Raw genomic sequence first — 25,628 nt, forward strand, 5'->3', positions numbered from 1 at the left:
TAATTGGTTTTATATGGTTGATGACTATCTCTAGGCTTTGTTTTGTGTTCTTGCATTACTGTTTGTTGCCAGTAGGATGATGGTTAATGCACGGTCTGCTCAGTATGTCTGAAAGGCCTCTTTAGCCGTGCACAAGCAACAAGTTCCTCCTTCTTGCCTAGTTTTCTAGTGGAAGGAGGAAACTAAGGGAATTTGTAGATGGGACATTGGCTTACCCTTATAGTGTAGCCTGTCAAGCACCCACTAGCTGATGGTGTTTGTGCCAGGGCTGTGGAGGCACCGCAAGCTGATGGGAGCTTCCCTGGACCATGACTCTCACTCCTCTGATCCTGTGATCAGGGACACTCCCTGAAACTTGGCTCCAGCATCTTTCTTCCTATTATGGTCACCCTGGCCATGTCTACAGCTGCTGTTCTGCAGCAGTGCTGAGCTTCAGTAGCAGGTTTGTGTTGTGTAAGCTACTGCTGGCAGCAGGCTCCTGCTTGGCCAGCATTGCATGTGGCAGGGGAAAGTACCTGCGATGTGGAGCTGGGGACAGGCAGCCTCTCTTTCCTCCCAAGCCTCTTCAGACAGTGGCCACAATCTCTTCGGGCACATTTTTAAACCAAAGGTTCCTTAATCAACCTTAAAAAGGGCTTCATTTGGCTGGGAAAAGCTTCTGATGCATCCGTATCTTACTCCTCTTGCATTTCTTCCTTCAGTTCAGTGGTCTGAGTCCTGACAGGTCCAAAATGCCCAAATGGTTTCAATTCCAGACTTCCTGTTGAGCGTGCGGAATTTGCTTGCTCTGTGTACATTTAGAAGGAGATTAACAGCTGATCTCTTGAGCAAACAGTCAGTTTTAATGTCAGCAGAATGGCACAGGCTGCTTGCTCTGAATGCGGCCCAACCGCTCCACTGCTGTTGGTGCCACCCTAGGTCCAACCTGCCCTCTGTAGAGGGGGGATTTTGTTCAGAACCTGCAATAGTCAATTACCCCTTGCCTTTTGTAATAACTTTTAACACTTACATCATTGCATCCTTTCCTCCTGGGCAGAGCTTTGCATGTTATGGGTCCATAGAAGGGGCTCTTAAGCTTCCTTCTCTGATCCTGGTCAGAGTCTAGAGGAGAGCCTGGAATTGTTGCCTTTCTCCTTGTGAGCCTGCACTCTGCTGTCCCTTGGCTGGGATAGTGGAAGGTGACCAGCACCCATGGGAAGCCTGGCATTTCTCATTGCTGCTGTCTGACCAGCTGTTTCTCTTCCTCCAAACCACACATCTTCATGCTCCCTGTGCAGATGCTTCAGCTCACAGCTGGATCCAGGAGACCTGCTCGGACAGGGCACATCTGAGGAGGAAAGGGACAAAAGCAGCTGAAAAGCAAGAAAAAGCAAGGTCTTGGCCACAGGAAACTACAATTTGAATCTCAGATGGGCAAACACGCCTGGTTTTCCACTGTAGCATGGAAAATTGGATTCCCCTGGAACTGCGGCCTCATTAAAAAGAGATTCTTTCTTTAAAGGGTAGAGAAGGGACAAAAGTCCCAGTGTGCACAAATACTGCTTTGAGCTTTGTCCTATTACCTTGTATGGGGATGCTGCCTTGTGGGAGCCTGGCTTATTAGCAGCAGGTTTTCCTTTCACATAGGAAAAGTTTTGGGTTACGTTGCCTTATCTTGGGAGACAGAATGAAGGATTTAGAGGAAAGAGGTCTACGAACTCATTGGTGTTCTGAAACCACAGCAGAGTTTTGGGCTTCAGGACAGCTTCGTCCATGTCAAGATTTCTTGCAGACCATATCTAGTGGAGTCTGTATGCGCATCGAGGCCAAAAGTAGTTCCATGTGCAGTGTGCTGCCTCTGCGTATGGTCTCTTGGTTTTGGCCTTTCTGAGAGATGTGGCAAATCATTTCTGGTAATTCAGAAAGTTAAACCTTAAAATCATTGCTGCTTTGCTGATCTTTAGAGTCTTAGACCAGTGGTCGTTTTCCTCCCAGTATCAGCACTATTGGTGTTACAAGACAGTGTGAAAGCGAGCCTGGCCTCCTGAAGATGCATCCCATCACCTCCTCCTCTATAGAATAGTGCTGATATAGCAAATAAACATTAGCATGTAATTGTGGCATGTCACTAATGGATAAAATAATAGAGATGCTTCCTGCCTCTCATCCTATGACTCAGCCTGTTTTCCAAGGTGAGAGCACCTCGTACTGCCTTTACCAGAGCTGGCCTTTATGGTATTGCACTTGTAACCTCATTCCTCAGCCTCTCCTCTCTGCAGGAAGCTGCTTTTGGGCAGGGCTGGCCTCTGGGTACCTGCTGTTCACAGCACCTCCTGGAACCTCCAGGACGTGGTGGCCGTGCCCTGTGCCATGGCTGTTTGCCATTGCTCACCTTGGACGGGATGTGATGTCTGAGCCTGTGCAAACAGTGCAGTGCTTCCTGCAGCGCCTCTGGGCAGGCTGTGTGCTGCAGGCAGGTGAGACTTTGTTGGTTTAAGGGGAAGAGCAGACATCTGAGGGACAGTTGTGATTTTAGCACTCATCATGGTCTGTCTGCAGAGCTGTCAGGAGGAGTCCACGTCATGCGGTTTGGCTCTTTGGTTAGAGGAAACCTCAGAGGTCCCTTCTGAACATTAGGAAACCCTCAATTTGCCATCCTAAGACTGTATTAAACTCGTGCAACAACCTAGGTCTTCCTTGTAACTTACCAGAGGCTTAAACAATTCCTACTACTTGTTCTTCTCAATGTCGTGGGCATTTTCCAGAGGCTGCCTGCTTTGCTGACCAGGCTGATTTGGACAGCGCTGATTTCATTGGAAACGCAATGGAATTGGAAATGCAGGGTGTTTCCTTACAGCTATGCCAGCCACTTCACTAGAGCAGCCTGGGCAGGAGGTTGCTTTGCCCAAACAACTGTGGTGCAAGCTTGGTGTATGCACAAGCACAGCATCCCAGTGCTGCAGGTGGGGGCTGTGTGGCCTTACATCCAGCTGATTCATTTGTCTCCTCCTCTGCCTGTAAGAACCAAATCTTCCCTGTGTTTTGGAGAAATGACCTGCAGCATCCTCCTGCTGTGTGCCCTGCCCATGGGTGAGGCCCATGGTCCATGTAAGGACTTTAACCCAGCCAGAGCAGCTCCTCATCCCTGAGATTTCCGAGCTGTCTGTGGGGAGGCTCAGTGCTGGAAGATGGATCCAAGATGAGATCCAAGGGCAGGAAGTGACTCAGTGGTGCTCCCTCCGAGCAGGCGGGTGAAAGCTTGATGCAACCCTGCTCCTGAGGGTGCTCTGTGCAGGCTGGGCTATGCTGGTGGAACACTCGGCTGCTTCCAGCCTCTCGCCTGAAAGCAGGATCCCCTTTAACAGCAGATGGGGGATGTTGTTCCCATCATGCCAGGTCTACAGCCATGCCCTTGGGTTTGGGAGCAGAGCAAGAAGGCACAGAGAGAGGCAGCAGCATAAGGAGGTGCATGGTGCTCTATGGAGCTGGTCCCCACCACCCTGGAGAGCCTGGGCTGGGGTGTGCAGTGACCATGAGCAGACCCGCAGGCGCAGTGTCAGGACTGAAAACACTCCCAGTGGAACAGAGGGGCTGGAGCTGCTCCTCAGAGCAAGCAGCTGGTTTCCCTTTTAGGGTCAGAGGCAGGCACAAACAATTTCACGCAGATTCCAGGACCCAGAATGGTTCTGGAAAGCCAACGGGAACAAAAAGTGTTCTTCTCCTCCTCTGACCTTGGAGCGTGTTGAAGACCATCTTCCAAAGCCTTGGCCCTGGCGGTTTCATCCTTACGTGGGGAACACTCGCCTGTCCCAGCAAGGTTGTGCTGTCTCTTCTGTTGAGGTGTGAGCTGCAACTGCATGAGCAGTGCTCAGAGCAGCCCAGGGAAGAGAACAGGCAGGAACCTGACAGTTAAAGGCAGGTCTGTTCCTGTGTCCTGGAAAGATTTAGTGTTTCCCTAGGAATAGCCTTATGGGCTGCTCTAGGATCACTGGTGGAGCAGCTGGTTGTGACCTGACAACAAACCCCAAACCGGTGTGAAGCTGCCCAGGGTTGGAGGTTCACCATGTACATGAGACCTCTCCCTGGAGGGGTTCCCTGCAGCAGGAATCATCTCCAAAGGGAGGTGAAACCCTTGGGTGACTGCGTGCAGCAGAAAGCCTGGCCCTGGACACTCTGTTCTGCCTCCTTTGCATAATAGCTCCCCAGTTTATGGACACTAAAATGAATGTATTAATCTCCTGGGGCTGTTGCTAAGCCACCTGCTGTGTTGCTGTGGACAATGACACCAGGGTGGTGTTAGGTGCATGTTACTCTCTAATTAGAAAGTGGACTGGGCTGGGTGTCCTTGACAAATTGCTGACCTTTCCCATACGTGAAGCTATTCTGAGCTCTGTTCCAGACTGATCAGATTTGCATCCCGGAGCACTTTAAATGTTGTTTGTGAGAGGAGCTCTTGTTCCCAAAACTGTTCCTGGGCACAGGAGAGGAACTGGACTTCCTTTCTTCCATGAGCACAGCTATATCTGTCAAAGGGAAAGGCTAAGCAGCTGGCAGGCATATATCTGTTGTTTATTTTTGCCCTCAGACAGCTGGGAGAATACCCCACACCCAGCTCCATCGGTCCCATGTATGAGGGACCTGCTTCGTTCCTTGTCCCACAGGGACCACAGCCATGCAGTAATGAGCAAGCAAAAGCTCCATTAGCAACTGGAATCCAATCATTTCAGGGCAACACCTTGGTTAGTATTTGAAGGCATTACTTACATCACCCCTGATTGCAGCTAATGTTTACAGGGCAGGGCAGACTGCAAAGTAGGATGAGCACATGTGAATTAGCACATAGGAACTGCCCATATTGTGACTTCTCAATCTGAGTCTCAGTTAAAGGGGTTTGTAAATGCATTTCTTCACCAATGGAGACAATTTCCAGGTTCCTCACCACAATCACAGTAAGAATTGGGGGCTTTTGTACTATTTCTTTTAATCCTATTTCTTCTGTCTCACCTCCCTCTTGTTGGTGAACTTGGTCTCCAGCAGTGCTGTGTCATGGTGGGGATGTGCGAAGATGCTGAGTTTGCTTTGCCATTGCCCAGAACTTCATGTGAGAGCAGAACAAAGACAGCAAACAGCTAATCTAGTGCAAATAACCTTGAGCAAACTTCCTGGGGTTCCTTCCGTTTCTTCTGTACAAGAGGCATCCTGGAGCCTGATCCCATCCACTCTCACAGCAGTCTCAGCCACGTCACGCTCTTGGGACTTGCTCTGCATCAGCCAGAGGCTGAGAGCAGGGGCTTGGCTCACACAGCATGCAGCAGGTATAGGTAGACTTTGGGGAGAAACTACTCCAAGTGGGGGTGAACAAGAGTCTTCCACGTTATCATATGGTTTTTGCTTCCTCTGTGTCGTGCGTTCCTACAAGGGACCTCCAGTATTGCCGGTGAGTGCTGGTAGAGAGCATCGGTGGGCTCAGGAGTGCCAATGGTCCTTGGTGGTGGAGGAGATGAGTCCTGGCACTGCCAGGAGCTTGGGTGACAGCACTGGGGATTAAAGTGCTCTTGTCCTGTTGCTTTTAATCCTGGGCTTGATGATGGTGACAGCTCAGCTGCTCTGGGAGAGCAGGTCCTGAGCACTCGCTGTGGAGCTGGTGCTCCCACCCATAGTGTTTGCTGGCACTGGGTCCCAAGGGTGCATGTGGAGCTGTGGGACAGCACCTGCCTCATCAGAGTGGTTTGTGGTTCAGCACTGGCTGGGTTTATCTGCTCACCTCCTGTCCCTGTGACACAGGGAAGTGCTGTCCCTTGTTTTGAGCCTGGGGCTTGGATGGATGATGTCAGGCACAGCAGTGCTCAGGAGGCTGAGTCCGTCTCACCAGGAAAATCCAAGCCTTCCCCATTGACGTTATTTTGCCTTCCCTTGTGTTTTCTCACGTCCTCTGACCCCCTGTTCCAGGACCACGGAGATAAAGCACAGCCCATTGAGCAAACACGGCAGCTCCCAACTCCAGCGGTACCGTCGCTCCCAGGGTAGGAGTGCTCATTAGAAGCCCTTTTATTACAGACACACCTTGGAAAGTTCCCTTCAGCAGGGCTGAGGAGGAGGAGGAGGAGGGTTATTAATGGGGTTTCATTCTTTGCCAGGGAGAAAGGTCCCAGGCAGCTTCAGGGAGTGAAGGCAAGTGGGGTGGCAGAGGTGGCTGAGAAGTGCCCAGGGTGCTTGGGGTGAATGGGAGCTGCTGCCCAGTGGGGTCAGCACCTCATGGGGATGCCCCAGTTTGGCACCCATCAGCTGGAAACAGCCTGGGGCTGCTGCCTGGGGGCACTGGAGGTGGAGCTGTGGCCCCAAGGCCACCGCAGGGGCAGGCCACAGCCACGCGCTGCAGCCTGCATGGGGCAGGCAGCATGGGACGGGCAGCAGCTGGGTCATGGTGGCTGAAAAGGGACTTTGTTCCCCCTCCGTTGGTCACGTAGCCATGTGGGAACACTGGATTTATTCACCACCAGGCCTATCAGCACATACCAGGCTTGACAACAGCTGGGAGCTGTGTGGCTTGACCAAGAATAGCCCTGGGGAGCTGGCGGCCATGAGTCAGAGCTGTCTGGATCAGCTTCTGTCCGGAGGCTGCCTCCCAGCCTAAGGGGATGGCCAGGGAGGCGCAGAGCTTGGCCATGAGCTCTGTGTGCCATTAACTGCTAGGCTGAGCCCTAACAGCTCTATTCTGAAGTGGGTGGGTTCACGAAGAAAACTGCAGCGTGTGGCACTCTGCTGCTGATGGCTCCCATGTAATTCCACGGGCTTGTCTGCACTTGACAGCAACCTGTGTTAAAGCAGGGTGTGATTTTGCAAGTGGAAAACTCCATATTTAGGAATAACCAGGCTAAAGCAAACAGAAGGAAGATCCTCTTGTTCTGGAGCTTGTGCTCCAAAGGAAGTGAAGGAGTTCCTCAAAGCTCTTGTTTCAGAGGGAGACCAGGAGCCATGGGCGATGTCTGATCTGCACACAGCACCTCTGCTGCTTGTAAACCACTCACCCTCCTGAGCACTCTCTCCTTGAAGAGTGGTTGTAGATGGAGCAATGTGTGCAAAGCAGCTTGCTGGGATAGCTGGGCACAGCCCTGTGGGGAGCCTGATTCCTGCTCCCCAGTGTAGCAGCTGCTTGAAAGTCCTGGAGAAGCTCCAGAACTGGAATTCGTGACAGCCCCATTGGGCAGAGCATCAGCTCCTGGCTGGCAGGAGGAATCTTGCTGTTGGTCCAGGGCCATGCTGGTGTCTTGGGAAGCAGGTGTCCCCACAGGTGGCTGGCTCTCGGATGTGACAGTGGATGTACACCCACACAGCGTGTGCATCCTCTCTTCAGTGCCAAACCTAAAGCTTTTGATGCATGAAAATCGTCTCTTTTGGTCCTCATTTACACTGTGCCTCCCAGCAAGGAGGCAGACAGTGAGAAGCTGTCTTCTTGCCACACGCTCATGTGTCAAGGTTTCTCTGAGTGATGCTCCAAGTGTTGAACTTGAGTATAAACCTAAAGCAAAGCTCATCCCAGGCCCTGACTGTGCGCAGGCTGTTTTGGAAGTGCAGGTACGCACGGAGCAGGCGCAGCAGCTTGGGGCTGTGCCCTGTCCTGGTGTTGGCTCAGTGCAGGGGTTCACAGTCCTTGTCCTCTGGGGATGGCAGGGACGTCTCAGGCAGTGTAAGCTGATACTGACCCAGCATCTCTGCTGATCTCTTAGCAGGTGAAGGAGGCCCTCAGACTGGCACCATGACAGAGTGCTTTGACTGCGACAACTGCAAGGAGTCCTTGTATGGGCGCAAGTACATCCAGATGGACAACGGCCCATACTGCATCCCCTGCTACGATGCCCACTTTGCCAACACCTGCGATGAGTGCAAAGAGCTCATCGGCCACGACTGCAGAGTGAGTGTGGGACCCTGGGGCTGGGCAGGGTGTCCCTGGGTGATGGGTCCTCTCCTCACCTCCACTCTCCTCCCCAGGAGCTGTACTATGAGGATCGCCATTACCACGAGCACTGCTTCCGCTGCTTCCGCTGTGACCGTTCCCTGGCTGATGAGCCCTTCACCTGCCAAGGAGAGGAGCTGCTGTGCAATGACTGCTACTGCAGCGAGTTCTCCTCCAAATGCATTGCCTGCGAGAAGACAGTCATGCCAGGTAGGAGCAGGCAGAGTCAGGCACTGCAGTTTGTTCGTGGCCCCAGCAGTGTTGGGGTTGGGGGGTCCAACACTAGGGCAGCAAGGGAGAGAGATGAATTTCTGTTCCCTTGGCTCTTTGCTTGCCTGCCAAGCTGTGACCATCACAGGAGCCCTTTCTGGCTGCTCCTCTGTTTCCATGAGGAAGTGAGCTGGGGGGCAGACAACAAAGGGTTTCCTGGGCACTTCCTGGTGTGTGCTGACGAGGAGAGAAGGAATGACTGAAGGTGTGTGAGCATCTCTGGAGGTGGCCTGAGGCAAAGGCGTGTCTTTGCTTGGCCATTCTGGCACCATCCTCACATATAGGTTACAACAGGCATCTCTGCCTTGGCCTGTGTGCTGGTGCTGGGGGCATGTTCCTGCAGCCCTCCCCTCGGGGCTGTGGGGTGGGCAGGGTGTCCCTGTGCTGCCACAGGGCTGGGTTTGCAGGGCCACTTCACAGCGCCCATGTGTGTGCCAGTGCTGCTCCCTCCTGTCACTGTGAACTCTTTCTGCAGGATCCCGTAAGCTGGAGTACAATGGACAAACCTGGCATGAGCATTGCTTCATATGCAGCAGCTGCCAGCAGCCCATCGGGTCACGGTCCTTCATCCCAGACAAGAAGGATTATTACTGTGTGCCCTGTTATGAGAGCAAGTTTGCTCCTCGCTGCACTCGGTGCAAAAAGGTACGTGTGAGCCAACAGCACATAGTTCTTGGGTCTAGGGGTATGGTTCCTGCTCCTGGCTGAGCCTCACCAGAGAAAGGTTCAGGCTCCAGCACTCCCATGTGTCCCCAGCGTGTGCTCCCTTCCCGCAGACCCTGACCAAGGGAGGAGTGACTTACCGGGATGAGCCGTGGCACAAGGAGTGTTTCGTCTGCACGGGCTGCAAGGCCCCCCTGGCTGGCCAGCAGTTCACCTCCCAGGATGACAACCCCTACTGCATCAAGTGCTTTGGGAACCTCTATGCCAAGAAGTGCAGTGCCTGCACAAAGCCCATCACAGGTGAGCAGAACAGCTCTGGTGACAGGGCACTTCTGCATGACCTACCTGGCCTGTTCCAGGGCATCTGGATGTCCAGACATGTGGTGACTTCTCCGGGTGAAGCTACCCTCTTGTGTGCACGTGTCACCCGCGTCCATATGATGCTCATACATGTCTCCACCATGCAGGCTTGCTTAAGGGTCTCCAGGCACTTTAAGCCTCCTGGGGACAAATGCTGGGGAGTGCAAAGCACCCTGAGGCATATCCCCCACAGAAACAACTAGAGCCACCTTCTGAGGAACCCCATGAGAGAGAATCTCTGTGTTGCAGTGGTCCTGTGGTCATTTGTGTCCCTTTATCTGCATCTTCCAAAGTGGTTAACTGTGCCCCTTGGGAGGAATTCCTTATGCCCAGGGTTAGAAGCTTCCAGAATGACCTCTCTCAGCGTGATCTTGTGTCTCCAGCTCTCCTTGTTTGAGGCCACTTGCTGTGCCCTGTGGAAAGGTTGCTCATAGACATGGGAAGCCAGAGACTTCCAGCCGTAGCTGGGGCAGCAACTGCTGCAGGGGAGCCTGGACCTCTCGTACCTGCCTACAACAGGGGAAGCAGAGGGTCCTCTTCTGCAGACACCCTTGGGAGGGTCTGGCCTCCTTCCTCTTCTCCTCCACTTGACCTTTCCCTCTGCAGCTCATGTGTCTTGGTGCTTGGGCAGGCAGGCAAAGGCATTCATCAGCTGGTGACTCAGAGGATGACTCCAGCTGAGGACACAGCAGCTCTTGGGCACATCCTTCCCTTCTGGTCCTTATCAGTTTGTCCCAGTCCCTGGGAGAAGGGGGTCACAGCCCACAAGTCCATCCCCTGCTGGAGGAGGAAGGAAGCTGCCACAAAGCCTCTGCAGGAGCCTGGTCTGGGGCTGGTGGTAGGAGAGCTCTCCCTGGCATTTCTGTCCTTGTGAGGTCCTCTTCTCCCCTCCAGGAGTGACAGTTGTATGTCAGGTGTATCTGATACTGGGGGTTTGGGTGCCACAGGGCAGCACCGTGGGTGAAGACCTGACTCAGAGATGACCAGGCAAAGGCTCGCTCTGTGTGGGAAGCTCATCCCCAGGGGTTCTGACACTGCTCTCTGTCCCTCCTGTAGGCTTTGGTGGTGGTAAATACGTCTCCTTTGAGGACCGGCACTGGCACCACAATTGCTTTAACTGTGCCCGCTGCAACACCTCCCTGGTGGGGAAAGGCTTCATCCCTGACAACGATGAGATCCTGTGCCGCGACTGCAGCAGCGACCTATGAGCCTCCGAGGCCACCGTGGGGCAGGGGCCTTCTCTATTCTACAGAGTCTTTGTGCCAGATCACCCCAACACCACTGCAGGAGCAGGGCACAAGGCACAGGAGATGGGGGCTGACCCCGAACCACGGTGTGTTCAGGGGGTTCCTGTGCCCCTCCTGAAGGCTACAGTATGCTATGCTATGGCTCTGTGCAGAGTCAAAGCTAAATAAAGTTGAAAAGGAGCTTCAAGATCCACCCCCCCCACCCTCCATTATTTACTCTTTCCTTTTGCTTCCTGTCTGACCAGGCACAAGCTGAGCCCAGGGCCCCAGCTGAGCAAAGGGCAGCAGCAGCTTCAGCGTTGGGCTGCTGGATCTGCAGGCTGGCAGCATGGATTTGCTCCCCTGGCACACTGCTGACTTCTCTCTTCTCCCCATGAGCTTCCCTTCTCTGTGTGATACAAGGCAGCAGCTCCTGGTCTGTGCAGCTTGGCCTTGCTGGCCTGCATCGTGGATGGCTTACGTGTGGCTGCCTTGTGGTGAGCTGGGCATGAAGGGCATGCTGTGGAGGGAGCTTAGGGGGGATACCACGCTGGAGTGTGGCCAGGAGATGAGCATGTGTCCTGCCAGATGGGATCCAGCTCCAGATTGCTGTAGCCACCTCCCTGCTTGCAGGCCAGACCCTTTGCTCTGCTCCATGGAGCTGCTCTCAGGTGTGGATGAGGAGCTCGGATCACTCACAGGTACAGGGTGTTCAGCCTCATCTCCTCCCTGCCTGTTCCCATCCAGGGCTGCCTCTGCAGTGCCTGGGCTGGAGCTGGTGCATGGAGCAGCCCCCTTGAGATGTGCTTGCCCGGGCCCTGGGGAAGGATGTGCTGAAGGCTGAGAGCACCACGGGCTTCCCCATGCTCTGTCCCATGGGATGAGGATCCCCTTGCTGAGCCCACCCGCCAACAGCACAGGAAACGCTGCAGACCTTTGTGGGGCTGTGGCTGAGCTCAGTGGGAGGGACTGGGAATGTGGGGGGCAGGCAGGGTGCCTGCAGCACCCCCCCCCCCCCCCGTGATGGGCAGAGTGCAGCAGCTCCCCTCAGCCACACATCCCTCGCTGTGTCCCAAAGCAGAGGGAGCACCTGGGCTGCCCTGAGGCTTTGCATCCCCCATGTCCCTGCACTGGCTCTAACTGCAAAATGGGACATCTTGAGCCAGCCCAGAGCCGCACGAGGCCTCGAGCCATGCTTGCCCCAAGGCTGAGCTGGCCCTGGGTCCCTTAAGACCTCTGCCTTCAGTGGGATGCTCCTGCCTGCCTTGTGCCTGCATCCCTTTTGCTTCTGTCTTGCTGGGGCACTTCTGCTGACCCTGCTTTCCTGCTTAGACAACCGCGTTCTTCTCTGAAAGCATCTTCTTGTGTTTGGGTTTTTCCCTTTTGTACTCTTTTGTCATCAGTATCTGTCATTTTATAGCCAACTGCAGGATGAAGGGGCAAGCCCCCCCCCCCCCCCCCCCCGGCTTTACTTAGGAACAGAAAAACCTGTTCAGATGTTATGCATGTTGAAGTGTTATTAACTCTGTATTCAGACCCTTGTTGAGCCCTTGTTTGAAAGCTTTGGTGCAGGCAAATCAGAGTTTGTATGTCTGCTATTCGGAGGAACTTGGAGCAGTCTCAAGAAGGAAGTGTCCTAAACCTCAGCCTCCTGTGTATTTCCTATGGCTTTATATAATAAACCCTTTTAGTGGTGCTCGTTCTCATGTGTTTCTCAAGCAGCAGGCCCAGGGCAGAGCTCTGAGCCTTGTCCTCACCCCTAACCCTGCACTGGGGATAGCAAACCCCTCGCAGGGCTCATGCCTCCCCCAGACCATGTCCAGCATCGGTACCAGCCCTGTGGGTTATGGCAGGGAAGCAGCAGTTCCCTCTTCCTACTGTGGGTTCCTGTGTGTCTGTACCTGTTGCTGTGCAGGACAGGCCTGAGCAGGACGTGGCTGATGCCTCCAGGCTGGCTGCTGGGTCAGGCTCAGCATCCTGCGCTGCCCCGGGAGCCGGTCTGGATCCCTGTCATAGGGAATCCCATCCCGCTGTGCAGACAGGCTCCTTGCCCCTGCGATACCAGCTCCCCCATCCGCACACGTAGGCTCTCGGGAGGAGGTTTGGTGGGGAAGTTGCTGTAATCTCCATTGGGATAACAGTGGTCTCCTCCTGGCAGCCTTCCCTGGAGCGGTGCACGCTCATTCCTCACTTGCATCAGCCAGGGAGCCGTTGATTCCATAACATCTGAAAGTGTTTTCCATAGATTCCTTTACATTTACTAACGGATGCCACAACTTCCTCTGGGCCTGCCTGTCCTGGCCCCCAGCGCCCGCTCTGCTCCCCTGGTGCTGCTCCAGCACCAACGAGGGCACTGGCACATTCCTGGCTCCTTCCAAGGCTCCTGCTCTGGCAGCAAATGGGCTTGCTCAAGGAAGAGCTTTGTTGCTGTAGCTGCACTGCCACCGGTTGTGCTTGGCCTCAGAGGGTGAGTGAGCAGCCTCAGCCCTGCTGCAGCAGGAGCTCCACATCCCTTGTTCCTGCAGCGCTGGGCCCAGGGATTAACCACAAAGGGTTTCTGTACAAAGGGCCCCCGGGCTCCTCTTTCAGGCAGGCTCCAGAGCCGCACGTTTTTAGCCAAAAAAGGAAATGACCCAGCTGCACAGAGCCTGCAACATCTGGAGTTTATCCCTGTCATGAATGGGTCATGGCTGCGCAGGGCCCAGAGCCTGGTTTACAGGAGGGGGAGGTGATGTCATGCACAAACATCCCCCGAGATTCCCAGAGTGCGGCTCTGCAGCAGCCAGGATTGAGGATTGAGCACAGGCTGCGGCTGGGGTGAGGTGGGAGCAGGGGAATGCACTAGGACTGCAGGGCTGGGGTGCACAAAGGGGCCCCAGCATTAAAGCTGCGGCTGGGCAGGAGGGAAGGGCTGATTCCAGCTCCCTGCTGGTGGTTGCCCCGTTTCCAGCCGTGGCTGCACACAGGTCAGGGCAGCAGCTGGGTTATGTCCTTGTAATGCTTTGTTTGAGGTCCCTACATGGAGCATGGACCTGCCTCGGCTGCTCCTGCATCCCTGCGGGTCACCTGGATGCTGATGGGAGAGGCAGTGCTCCAGTGGGAATGGCTCTTCAGTGTCTCAAGGCAGCAGACAGGGCTGTGGTTACCCTGCAGGCATCCCTCAGGTCTCTTTTCATTATCCCTTTGTCCTGAGGATGTGGGGAAGGAGCATCCCATAGGATTCCCAGCAGGAAAACTGCTGCCCCCCCCAGGCCTGTGGGCACACATAGTGTGAGGAGCCCGGGCTGCTCTTGTCCCACCTTGACCCTCCTAATGCCAGCAGCCCCAAATAAAGAGGCCGTGGGGCCCCATGGGACATTGTTGGGTTTCAGCTCCTTCCCTGTCCAGGGATGAGGTTTCAGGCAAAGGGAAATGGAAGAACACAAAGTTCAGAATCTTATCTCCTCTTTATTTTTAGACAGGCATCCGTGAGGAGGAGCTGCCGTGCTTGGGGCAGCCCAAAGGCTGCTTGAAGGCAATATTCCTGCCTTCAGCGCCATTCTCCGTGCAGTGAAGTGGCTGTTCCCAGGGCAGGATCCCGTTTGTGTCTGCCAGAAGGAAGCACAGCTTCTTGTTGCTTTTGGCTTGAAGTCATTCACCATTCCTGCTCGAAACACAGGGATCACCCAGTGCTGCGGTCAGTGCCAGCTGTCAGCTGGCAGCCTCTGATTGGCATTCCGGGTGCAGCTGAAGGGGACAATCAGCATCCAAGAGGAAGAGGAAAGCTGCAGCCAGGGTTGCTGTGGGATTCCCACCAGGACCGGGTCACTCCAGTGCACTCCTGTTGGGTGCTGCTCCCTGCCCTGCCCTGCCCCAGCCGGGCTGCGGGAGCTGCTTCCACACAGCCAAGTGCTATGGGTACCAATGGTGCCTGTGCTGAGCCCTCTGTCCTGTGCTTGGGGGCACAAGGTGGAAGCAGCTCTGCACTGCCCCGGCTCCCTGCACCGCTGCTGCAGGGGCTGGATGCACACCCACTGCTGGCAGGGCCAGAGCAGGGCAATGGAGCTGGAGCAGGACCTGGAGCACAAGAGATGGGAACGGCTGAGGGAGCTGCGGGGTTCAGATGGAGAAGAGAAGGCTCAGGGGGGACCTGATGGCTCCCTCCAAGTGCCTGAGAGGAGGATGGAGCCAGGAGGGGCTGGGCTCTGCTCCCAAGGAACAAGGGATGGGACAAGAGGAAACGGCCTCAAGCTGCACCAGGGCAGGTTTAGATGGAGCTGAGGAACAATTCCTGCCCCACAGGGTGCTCAGGCATTGGAACAGGCTGCCCAGGGCAGGGCTGCAGGCACCGGCCCTGCAAGGGCCACGGGTCAGTGGTGGCCATGGCCAAGGGGCTGCTTCAGCCCGACCCCTGACCGGACCCTGCTGCAGTGCTCGGGGCTGGGGTGGAACCGCTGCGGGTCCGGCTCTCGGCACCAGCCCGGGCCCCGCTCCGCCCCTGCGGCCGCTGCCGGGGCCGGAACCTTCCCTCCGGGGCCACAGGGCCCGGCCGGCCGCTTCCGGCGCTGCGCGGGCGGCAGCGGAAGAGGAGCGCGGGGAGGATGGAGACGATCCTGGAGCAGCAGCGGCGCTACCATGAGGAGCGGGAGCGGCTCATGGACGTCATGGTGAAGGAGATGCTCACCAAGAAGTCCACGGTGCGTGCGGGGCCCCGAGCCCTGTCCCGGACCCTGCCCCGGCCCCGAGCCCTGCCCCGGGCCCGAGGCCTGCCCCGGCCCCGGACCCCTCAGCCCTGCCCCGGCCCCGAGCCCTGCCCCGCACCCGAGCCCTAACCCGGACCCTGCCCCGGACCCGAACCCTGCCCCGGACCCTGCCCCGAGCCCTGCCCCGGGCACCTCAGCCCTGCCCCGGGCACCTCAGCCCTGCCCCGGGCACCTCAGCCCTGCCCCGGACCCCTCAGCCCTGCCCCGGACCCCTCAGCCCTGCCCCGGACCCCTCAGCCCTGCCCCGGACCCCTCAGCCCTGCCCCTGCTCACTCTCTGCTCCTCTCCCCTCAGCTCCGCGACCAGATCAACTCCGACCACCGGACCCGGGCCATGCAGGACGTGAGTGCGGGGACGGGGGCACGGACGGGCCCTGCCCGGGCTCTGCTTTGTGCTGCCGGGGGCTCGGCCCTGCCGGCATCGCTGGGGGTTTGCTTTTGTCTTGTAGAGGTACATGGAGGTGAGCGGCAACCTGAGGGACTTGTACGATGACAAGGACGGGTGAGTGCTGCCCGGGTGGCCGCTCGGGCTGCGGGGAAAGAACCGGGGGCTCTGCAGAGGCAATGGGAACACAGGAGCTCAGCGAGAGCAGGGCCTGAGTTCTGGTGACCGGGGCAGGAGCAGGCCCCAGGCTGTGCATTGGTGATGCTGGGGAGGGACTGTTCATTAGGGACTGCAGTGATAGGACAAGGGGTAACGGGGTCAAACTGAAACAGCAGAGGTTTAGATTGGATCTAAGGAAGAAGTTTGTTACTGTGAGGGTGCTGAGGCACTGGAATGGGTTGCCCAGGGAGGTTGTGAATGCTCCATCCCTGGCAGTGTTCAAGGCCAGGTTGGACAGAGCCTTGGGTGCCATGGTTTAGTGTGAGGTGTCCCTGCCCATGGCAGGGGTTGGAGCTGGATGATCTTAAGGTCCTTTCCAACCCTAACTACTTTATGATTCTGTGATGTCCATGCTGGACATGGGCATCTTTTTGGTTCCTGAGGTAATGGGGAGGTTCTGAGCTGCTGCCGAGGTTTGAGAGGAGATGGCAGCGTGGGATCACAACACAGCACTAGAGCTGGATGAAGACAGCGTCAGTGTCAGTGGGGTTCCCCTTCCCTTGTAACCTGCCCCTCGTTCACCTACCCACAGCTTACGGAAGGAGGAGCTCAGCGCCATTTCGGGGCCCAATGAATTCGCCGAGTTCTACAACAGGCTGAAGCAGATAAAGGAATTCCATCGGAAGCACCCGAATGAGGTGAGTGGTTCCTGGCTCCGTTCTCCTCACCCCTACCATCAGCAGGCTTTTCCTTCCACTGGAATTGCCAGAACACACAATACTAAGTGCACTAAAATGCTGCATGAGAAACGATGGTGAAGGGCAGGTAGTGCTTCAGTAAGCTGCTGTGTGAGCAGAAGACAGGAGATGCTCCTGTGTTCTCTGTGCTCACACACGCTTTGCTGCTTAGCCTGTGCCAAAGTAATGGTGAAGAAATGCTCTGGGCACCTTGAGCAGGTTCTTGTTTGCAGCCTGTGATGCTTTGTGTGATGTTTTATGCTGGGACTTCTGTAACCTCTGCCTGTTGTTGAAGATCTGTGTTCCAATGTCGGTGGAGTTTGAGGAACTGCTGAAGGCCAGAGACAACCCCAGTGAAGAGGCTCAAAGTGAGTGTGTAGTTTTCTATGGGGCCAGTGGAAATGTGGTGCTTGGGAGGTGTTATTTAAGGACTTGTTTGATCTGGTTTGCACACTTCAGAGTTCCAGCTCCCTTAACTGGGTGACTCCTGGAAACTCTTATTTTGTCATTTAAATTCTTCTCTTGAGGAACGTTCTCATGTGCTTGCACAGAGAAGCTGTTGGATGTCTGATTGACTCGCATCCCTCAAGCACAGATTAATCCAGGGTTAATCCTTTTCAAGTTCTAAAGTATATGTGTAATGAGGAGAGAAAATGGAGCTGATAAGAAAGCTTTTCATGATCTTCCCTGCAGATCTGGTGGAGTTCACAGATGAGGAAGGGTATGGACGATACTTGGATCTGCATGATTGTTATCTCAAGTACATCAACTTGAAATCATCAGAGGTAAGTTTATTTCCTAATAGCTATTTCAGAGTCACTTTGTTCCACATACACCTTGAGAGCACCTGAATTCTGAGTGCTGCTTTGTGACTCTGCTGTCTTGTCTCTTGGTTGGTATCTTTGTTGTTAATGTCTTCTGTTTCCTGCTGCTGAGTGCTGATAGTTTTGTAAGGCAGTGTTAGCACCCTGAGAACCCCAGGCCTCTTCAGTCCCCAGTGATGGCATGAACTAGAGCTTCTCTTCTGGTCTGGTACCTGGAAACTGGGTGTTAATTTGGCTGCATGTGTAATAAAGCCTGACTCAACCTTTTTCCTTTTAGAAACTGGATTATATCACTTACTTATCCACATTTGACCAACTCTTCGATATTCCCAAGGAGAGAAAAAACGCTGAATACAAGAGGTGAGCCTTCCTACCTGCTGCTTTTGTGACTGTTGATGAGAAGCAGTTTGCTTAAGTGCACAGTTGCTAAGAATATAATCAACAGTCAACCTTAACTCATGTGAACTGGGTCACTGAGCTGTGGTAACTCAGTCTGAGCTCTGAGAAGGACGTGCAGCACAGCAACACTGGAAAGCCACGTTCTTCCCTGTGGAAGGACCTTGCTTTATCCTTATAACTGCTGCATCTATAAGTCATGTGTCATTCTCTTGATGATCTCCCTTTGGAGTAGCAGAGGGTGATTGCTTCCCAAAGAGGTGGTTAAATGTTAGAGGTTGCTACTGACTGACCTGTGCTTGTGCTTACTCTGCCAGGTACCTTGAAATGCTGCTTGAGTACCTACAGGATTACACGGATCGAGTGAAACCATTACTGGACCAGAATGAGCTTTTTGGGAAGATTCAGACTGAGTTTGAGAAGAAGTGGGAAAATGGGACATTCCCAGGCTGGCCGGTGAGCAGTCCCTGAGCTCTCTGAATGCTGCTGTACCTGTGAGAGCTTTTCATTTGTGAATGTGAATCACTTGTGTGAAGTCAGCACTGAGGTTAAGTCTAAGAGTAAGGTGTGTGGTTGTGTATCACAAAGATGCAGCTTAATATTGCTTTGAATTTGAAACCTGATGTAAGTGGTTTGAAACCTTTTTAGGCTTTGCTTGATTTGTAGCTTTTCTATTGTTCCCTTGCTTGGTTTAGTGGGAGATTTTGTAACTGTGAAGTTAGTTGCTTTTCTTGAGGTCAGAATATTGCATGAAGTGGTGTGACAGGATGTCATGAAGATCATGCATGTGTTTTGTGTTGGCAGAAAGAGACCAGCAGTGCACTCACTCATGCTGGAGCCCACCTGGACCTCTCAGCATTTTCCTCTTGGGAGGTAAGATCTCAGTGCTCTGCACTTAGGGCTGTGTTTTGAGCAGGTAGAATCATAGAATCATAGAATAGTTCATGTTGGAAATGACCTTAAGATCATCCAGTTCCAACCCCCCTGCCATGGTCAGGGACATCTCACACTAAAGCATGCCACCCAAGGCTTCCTCCTTGGTAGGAGCTTCATCATTTAGTTCCTTTTCATAACTTGCTGTGTTTTGCTCTGGCTATGTGCTCTCTGGATAAAACCTGGATTATGCGGATGATTTAATTTCTCCCGTTAGGGGAATGTAACTTGAAAGATCTGGTCCTATTTGTCACATTCCTCTCTCCTCAGTGAGGAGTGATGCACCCTTGACAGTCCTTTCTGCTGTTCATTGGTTGTTGGGTTTTCTAATGAGTTGAAATGAATGCACAACCATATTGTGTTTGGTGAATAGCTCCTCTCTTGTGATTTAAATTGAACAGGAATTGGCCTCTCTGGGACTGGACAGGTTAAAATCAGCCTTACTGGCCCTGGGACTAAAATGTGGTGGGTAAGTTGCAGTCTTTTTATAGTTCCTTTTCTGAGGTTTTCCTGGCTTGCATTCCTTTATGGGATACTTGATTTGTCATCTCTGTTATACAAGAATTACCTCAGTGATGTCTGAAAGACAAAGCATGGAGAACCAGTCAGGGGATACAGTGATGCACTTACTGTGGTGAAGTGTCCTATACTGGAGTCTCTTAGATGAAAGAACTTGGCTTAAAGAATGAAGACAGATAATAGGAAATCTCATGATCTTTTAAAACTGCATTTAGAGTTTTGAGGCATGAATACCAATAGTTCTCAGGGAATGTAAAACTGGGGTATGGGCTCATCTCCTCCCTGCTTCTCCACAGTACTCTGGAAGAGCGTGCCCAGAGACTTTTTAGCACTAAAGGCAAATCCCTTGAAGCACTTGATCCTTCCTTGTTTGCCAAGAATCCGAAGACAAAAGGAAGCAAAAGGTGAGTTCTTAAAGGTTATTCTGAGCTTGGGGGTGTTCTCTTCACGTGGGTGAGAAGCGTTCTATGGACACTACAGTCGTATGGTTGTGATGGATCAATTCTTGGAGTGTTAGAAGCTTTTTATGTTGGGCCACATAGTCCTGACCTAAGGGGAAGACACCAGAGCTGAGTTTGTGTGCAGTTTACTTTCCATAAGCTGTTTGCTATTTCTCTCTGTTTTCTTGCTGTATACAAGTCAATTTTGTCTGTAGGAACTCACACATGATGTTGGCACTTCCAGAATGGGCTTCATTCAGGTCCTTCTTCTATTTCCAGAGACACTGAAAGAAATAAAGATCTCGCGTTCCTGGAAGCTCAGATTTATGAGTATGTGGAAGTTCTTGGGGTAAGGATTTTATTCTGTCTTTGAGGTTCTTATTTCAGAGCTGTCAAACAGTGCCTGAAAGGTCATCCCCATCTGTACCCACGGCTTTCATAGGCAGTAAGAAAAGTTCTTTTCACATCCACAGTTTTAAAGTGTATTTTAGTAGATAGCTTTTTCTGTCAGTAAGTAGAATCTGATGAGTTATGTTTCTGTTTCCATTAGATAATTATTGCACAGGCTTTTAGGAACAGGTCTGTCTTGGGTCTGTCCCAGACCCAGGGGCTGCATGTTCTGAGGAAGCCTGGCTTGTCTTTTTGAGGGTGCTTTTGCTTCTGAGAACCACATCAGTGTAGTTAATTTCTGGTTTAAGTCCAAATCACAGGGTATTTGAAACCCTTACTTGTTTTGCCTCAATGCTTGCCCTAAGTCCTTATTTCAGTTCAAGGTGATTGCTTTTAGCAGGGTGTTAGCTTGTCCCCTTGGAAGTGCCAGTGGTAGTATGAGTCTTCTATCCTTTGTAAGTAGGGAATGGTATACTAAAAACTCTCATTTTACTCAGCCCAACAACTGGAGTTCTGTGGTTCATACTGGTTTTCCATTCCCCTCCCTCTGTACGTTGAAGACCTGTTTCATTCTGCAAGAGTTTGCCCTTTGTTGCTGTGAACAATTCCTTCTCTTTTCTTACATTAGGAGCAGCGGCACCTCACCCATGAGAACGTGCAGCGTAAGCAAGCACGGACAGGGGAGGAGAGGGAGGAGGAGGAGGAAGAGCAGATCAGTGAGAGTGAGAGTGAAGATGAAGAAAATGAAATCATTTATAATCCTAAAAACCTGCCTCTTGGTTGGGATGGGAAGGTAACAGCGCTGGAAAAGCAGGAGCTGTCACTATCTCTGCACTGTCCTGCTGTGTGAACCTGCCTTGCTGTTTGACCTAATCCTCATTTCTCTTCTCTTGCCAGCCAATCCCATACTGGTTGTACAAATTACATGGTTTAAACATCAACTACAACTGTGAGATTTGTGGTAACTACACCTACCGAGGGCCCAAGGCTTTCCAGCGTCACTTTGCAGTGAGTAATGCTTTGCTACAGAAACACCAATACCAGGCTCAGATAGTCTTTATCAGAAATAGTAAGTCAGTGGAGTGATCAGGTGCACTTTATACACTGCTAAAATGTGTGTCTGGGCTGATGCTGTGGGCCTTGTGATTGGAACTATACATTGTGTAGTTGTATCGTGCCACTAAGATCTATTGTGCCAGTTTCTGTCCAGTTCCTTCTTATTTGAATACCTAATTCCCATATCCAGGTGTGGTTTGTGCAGAGTGCCTCTATTGTACTTTAGATTGTCTAAAGTGGAGGAAAATACTTCCATAGAGGTTTTTAGGACTCCGTTCAGTTTGTGTTTTGATAGTACTTGTTAGTGTGTCTTTATAGTGTCAGGCGTTGCGGATGGAGTGGCATTCCCTGTTGTACACTGAGTTATGTCTCTTCCCCCCAGGAATGGCGCCATGCTCACGGAATGCGCTGCCTGGGAATTCCCAACACTGCACATTTTGCCAATGTCACACAGATTGAGGATGCAGTCTCATGTAAGTACTGATGGCAGAGCAGGGAGCTTGTGCTGTAAACACTTGTGTTGGCTCTTGCCAAAGATTTGCCCTTCCTGGGGAAGCCAGAAAAAACCTTTGGAACTGGTAGAGCCTATAGGCAGGTTTTGCAAGCCTACACAAGTCCTTAGGGCTGACAGTGATTACAGTTCAATGCGTCTGTGCTGATGGATTGAGGGAGCTGCATCTGTCTCATGCAGAGGTTGTTTCTTCTGCCTCACTTAGGTTAACAAATACAGGTTGTAGTTCCTGGAGGTAAATCAATTCTTGCATAGAAGAAACCAGTTAAAGCCTTGATTTACCAAAAAGCTATTATTACCTTTGGAGCAGTATCTCTGAAGTAGTGGGTTTGGATCTTTATCTTGTGTCCCATCCTGAATGCTCCCTTTGAAGCCTGCCTTGCTTTGGTTCTGTGCCTTTCAGTAAACCATACAGAAGAATGATAAATTCATAATGGATATTAGGTACATTCCTGGACTGCACAAAGCTCTTGGGTGTATTTGACCAGGTTAAAAACCAGTATCTCGAGGGAAATGGCATCAGATCCTGTTTGACTTTTGTATTTACAGTGTGGGCAAAGCTGAAACAACAGAAGGCTTCGGAGAGATGGCAGCCTGACACAGAGGTGAGACACGACAGGCATTTGGATGTGTCTGGTCCTGGGTGTGTGGGATCCCCCAGCTTACCTGGCCTGAGCCCTCTGCCTCTGTCAGATGAATCCCTAAGAGCCTCCTGCACACTGGAGAGAGCAGCAGGAACTGTGCTCGTTGCACAGCTCTTGGTAGTGGTGCTGTGTGGAAAGTGCTTCTTGTGTTGTGGTGGAGAGGTCCAGAGAGCACAGGCTCAAGCCCTTTGTGTAAGAATCCTTTAATATGCTGCTGCTTTACGGTACCATGTCCTCTGTTTTGTGAGGAGAGGGAGTTGTGAGCAGTGTGCTCACTTACACCAGTGCCTTTTCTTATAGCCTATCTCAAACCAGGATACAGGGCAAGTGAAGGTATCCCTGCCCATGGCAGGTGGGTTGGAACTGGATGAGCTTAAGGTCCCTTCCAACCCAAACCATTCTATGGTTCTCTGAAATACAGCCTGTACTCCAGCTTGTAATTATTGTGCCTCTTCTCATGGGGCCTGCTGGTAGATCCACTGCATCCCTTCATGTGCAGAGGTTCTTGGCTGGAGCTGAACTTTAAATGCTGTAGCACAGCCTCAGGTGTCTCTAAACCGTTGGTTCCATTCTAGGAGGAATATGAGGATTCCAGTGGGAACGTGGTGAATAAAAAGACCTATGAAGACCTGAAACGTCAAGGGCTGCTGTAGCTTTTCCCACGTGAAGGATTTCACACCTGCAGAGCAAGTGGAGATGTGGCAGCAGCTCTGGCTCTTCACTCCCTGATTTTGTATGTGCATGAATAGAGATTTCAAGGATACTTTCTAGGATCACTTTTAGTAAGCCCCGTGTGAAAAGCAGACCTGTGACATTGTTTTATATTAAAAGAAAGCAAAACAAGGAAAAATAAACCAATTTTAATGTAGGAAGTGCTGAGGAACTTTGTTTCCTTTCGTCTGCTGGGAGGAAGAGCTTTGATTGTGGTGGTTTTAAAATGCTTTGTACACAGTTTGAATTGTCAGAAGCAATTTTATTCTCTCTTATTCCCATGCTGATGGAAATATATATGATGAGAATTGACTTTCTAGAAAGCACACAGGGATGTTGCATGCTGACAGCAGAAACTGTCCTGGGTCTTGCTGTAATCCTATGGTTTTCTTCTGCCTCCTTTGCAAAACCAAATGCATTTGGCTTCTTGCTGCTTTAACCTCAGGCTGCCTCCCTGTGGAGCTTTGGCCACTGGGATGTTGTTAGGGAATTCACTGAGCTTGGTTTAGGTTGGGCTGGGTGGGCAGTTTGGGGTCCCTTCTGCAGCACTGACTCAGAAGAGCTGGGGGGTTCTCTTGCCTTGGGTGGTGACATCTCTGGCTTCAAAACGAGCCCCCTTTCCCTGTGGTGTCTGTGCAGAGCCATTGGCATCTCCAGGAGTCCCAGGTAACAAGCACTTCCCCTGGGTGATGGGTGGTTGGCAGGGGTGGAGCTGGTTGCTGGCACCAGGGAGCAGCCTGTGGGGCTGGTGCCGCAGCTGCTGTGGTGCTCAGAGGCTCTCCAGTGCTGGCAGAGGCTTCAGGCTCTCCCTACTGTGTTGGAGCTCCACGGAGCAGCCGGACAGGGTGAGTCAGTGCTATGGGCTCTCCCCCTGCCCTGGGATGAGGCTGTGGCTGCTGGGGGGTTGTTCCTAAGCCTGCTCTGGGCTGGGTTGGGCTGTGCTGGGGTGGTGCCCTGCTCAGGAAGGTCCAAACCTGCTCTGGGTGGTGGATGCCCCACTTTGGAAGCTAAAAGATCCTTGTCTTTGATTTGCTTGGAATGAAGAGCCTCGGTGGTTGCCATGAAAGCTTCAGCCTCCCACAATGGGAGCTGCTGCTGTGTCACATCTTTATTTGCAGAGCACCACTCAACTGCTGCATGGTGCTGAGCATCACCTGGAGCTGCTTCATGCTCCTGGCAGCTGGTGTGTTGGCTGCTAGCTCTGGTGCGGGGTTACCACACCAACAGGAGCACGTGGCTCCCAGGGGCATCCTCCCAGGCCCCTTCTGCACTTGTTCAACCACCTCCTGCTGCAGCTGAGGCTCAGAGCACCTTCCTCTTGCTCCCGAAGTCCAGGCAGGCACAGTGACAGGGCTGAGTTACTTGGTTCTTTACCTGTTAGGTGGTTTCTGGGTTGGGAGCCTGTTGAGAGGATGTGGATGGCAGTTTGCAGAGGTGCTGCTGGTGGGTGTTGTTATTGCCAGGAGCTTCGGATTGAAAAGCATGGCCTGCACTACAAGGACCAAACACGGAGCATGGGATTTCTCTGGTGTCCCGTGGTGTCTGGGATAAAGGCTCTAGAATTTCCTGGGAGAATGGTTCCTTTATGGCCAGGTTGGAGGAAGCTGCTCCAGCAGAAGGTGCTGGAACTGGATGAGCTTTAAGGTCCCTTCCAACCCAACCCAATCTGGAACCCTATGAGAAAACAGACTCAGGATTGTTTCTGTCACCTCATCCCAAGCCGTGTGCTGGGCACACACAGGGAGCACACGAGGGCAGTGACCAGGCACCGGCCTCTCCTGCTGCCCAGCTCTGAGCCTGCCTCTTCCTGCCAGGTCCTGGGAGAAGCTGCTGCTGGATGGGGATGGCAGAGCACCAGGGGCTCATCCCCTCTGCTCAAGGTAACAGGGGCTCTGCTGCAGTGGCCATCCCGGTGTCCCAGGGAATCCATCCCTGCTGGAGGCTTCCTTGGGACGAGGGTGGCTGCTGTCACCGGGGGCTCTGGGCAGGGGTTTGCAGCAGGGCTGGTCCCTGCAACCACCACAGGTCCCTGGTGTGTGTGGGGGGCTCCCCACAACTTCCCTGCTCCGGGCAGGCTGGGTTTGGTGTGTTGGGGTGAGCATCCTGTGCTGCTGGGAGGCTCCTTGGGCTGTGGCTGCAGCTGTGGCCTCAGCCATCCCCACTCCATTCCAGGCCTGCTGCTCTGCCTCTTGGCTCTGCACCTCTGTGTCCAGGACCCTCTTGCCGCAGCAGGTGAGCTCTGCACCCCAAGGGAAAGCTGGGGGGGTTCTGTGGGGAGCGGGGCAAAGGCAATGTGGTGTGATGGGGACTTCGTCCCTGTCCTCTCCAGGCTGTGTTCTATAGGATGGAGCCTTCCTGAGGAACCTTTCACCAAGGTTTTGACCCCTGAAAGCCTGTTCTTCCCATGCAGGATGGCTGGAAGGGGGAGGGAGAAGCTGATGTAATATCCATAGTGCTGCTGTGGTGGCTCTTGTCTCTGTTGGGAGCTACTTGGAGCTTCTGGGCTGCAAACAGACCTTGTTTGGGACATCCTGTCACTGGGTGCCATCCACACCCCAACCACAACGTGACTGATGCTTCCCACAGGTCCCTCTGGGCTGTGCTGTGGGTCAGGAAGGGATGCGGGATGCAGGGTGAGGCTGATGGTGTTTCCTTCACCAACAGGGAACTTTCTGTCTTCCAGAGCACAACGTGGCCTCCAGCACCTCAATGGCCCCCAGCAACCCCTCG

General features: G+C 53.1%; 2 protein-coding genes across 4 annotated transcripts in view; both read left to right on the forward strand.

The window, feature by feature from the left end:
- FHL3 (four and a half LIM domains 3) overlaps positions 1–11,903 on the forward strand; it is a 28,701-nt gene extending 16,798 nt beyond the window's left edge. The window contains exons 1-6 of one of the 3 annotated variants that reach the window (XM_005142205.3): positions 4,886–4,928; positions 7,707–7,891; positions 7,969–8,143; positions 8,679–8,848; positions 8,980–9,166; positions 10,283–11,903. In XM_005142205.3, the coding sequence (XP_005142262.2) occupies positions 7,736–7,891; positions 7,969–8,143; positions 8,679–8,848; positions 8,980–9,166; positions 10,283–10,434 (840 nt within the window). In that variant the 5' untranslated portion in view covers positions 4,886–4,928; positions 7,707–7,735 and the 3' untranslated portion in view covers positions 10,435–11,903. Of the gene's footprint in view, positions 1–4,885; positions 4,929–7,706; positions 7,892–7,968; positions 8,144–8,678; positions 8,849–8,979; positions 9,167–10,282 lie in introns of those variants that run through there. The other 2 variants (XM_034069373.1, XM_034069372.1) reach the window with 2 other exon arrangements.
- A 3,087-nt stretch (positions 11,904–14,990) lies between these two features.
- On the forward strand, positions 14,991–23,059 carry SF3A3 (splicing factor 3a subunit 3). Its single transcript, XM_034069371.1, has 17 exons — positions 14,991–15,128; positions 15,489–15,536; positions 15,643–15,695; positions 16,330–16,435; positions 16,770–16,842; positions 17,168–17,259; positions 17,576–17,658; positions 18,012–18,150; positions 18,499–18,567; positions 19,029–19,096; positions 19,443–19,550; positions 19,866–19,935; positions 20,605–20,769; positions 20,874–20,984; positions 21,415–21,505; positions 22,093–22,148; positions 22,763–23,059. The coding sequence occupies exons 1-17, from the start codon at positions 15,033–15,035 to the stop codon at positions 22,838–22,840; spliced, it is 1,506 nt and encodes a 501-aa protein (XP_033925262.1). The 5' UTR covers positions 14,991–15,032; the 3' UTR covers positions 22,841–23,059.
- The last annotated feature ends 2,569 nt before the right edge of the window (positions 23,060–25,628 follow it).

This window comes from Melopsittacus undulatus, chromosome 14, assembly GCF_012275295.1.
Source record: "Melopsittacus undulatus isolate bMelUnd1 chromosome 14, bMelUnd1.mat.Z, whole genome shotgun sequence".
Classification (NCBI taxonomy): domain Eukaryota; kingdom Metazoa; phylum Chordata; class Aves; order Psittaciformes; family Psittaculidae; genus Melopsittacus; species Melopsittacus undulatus.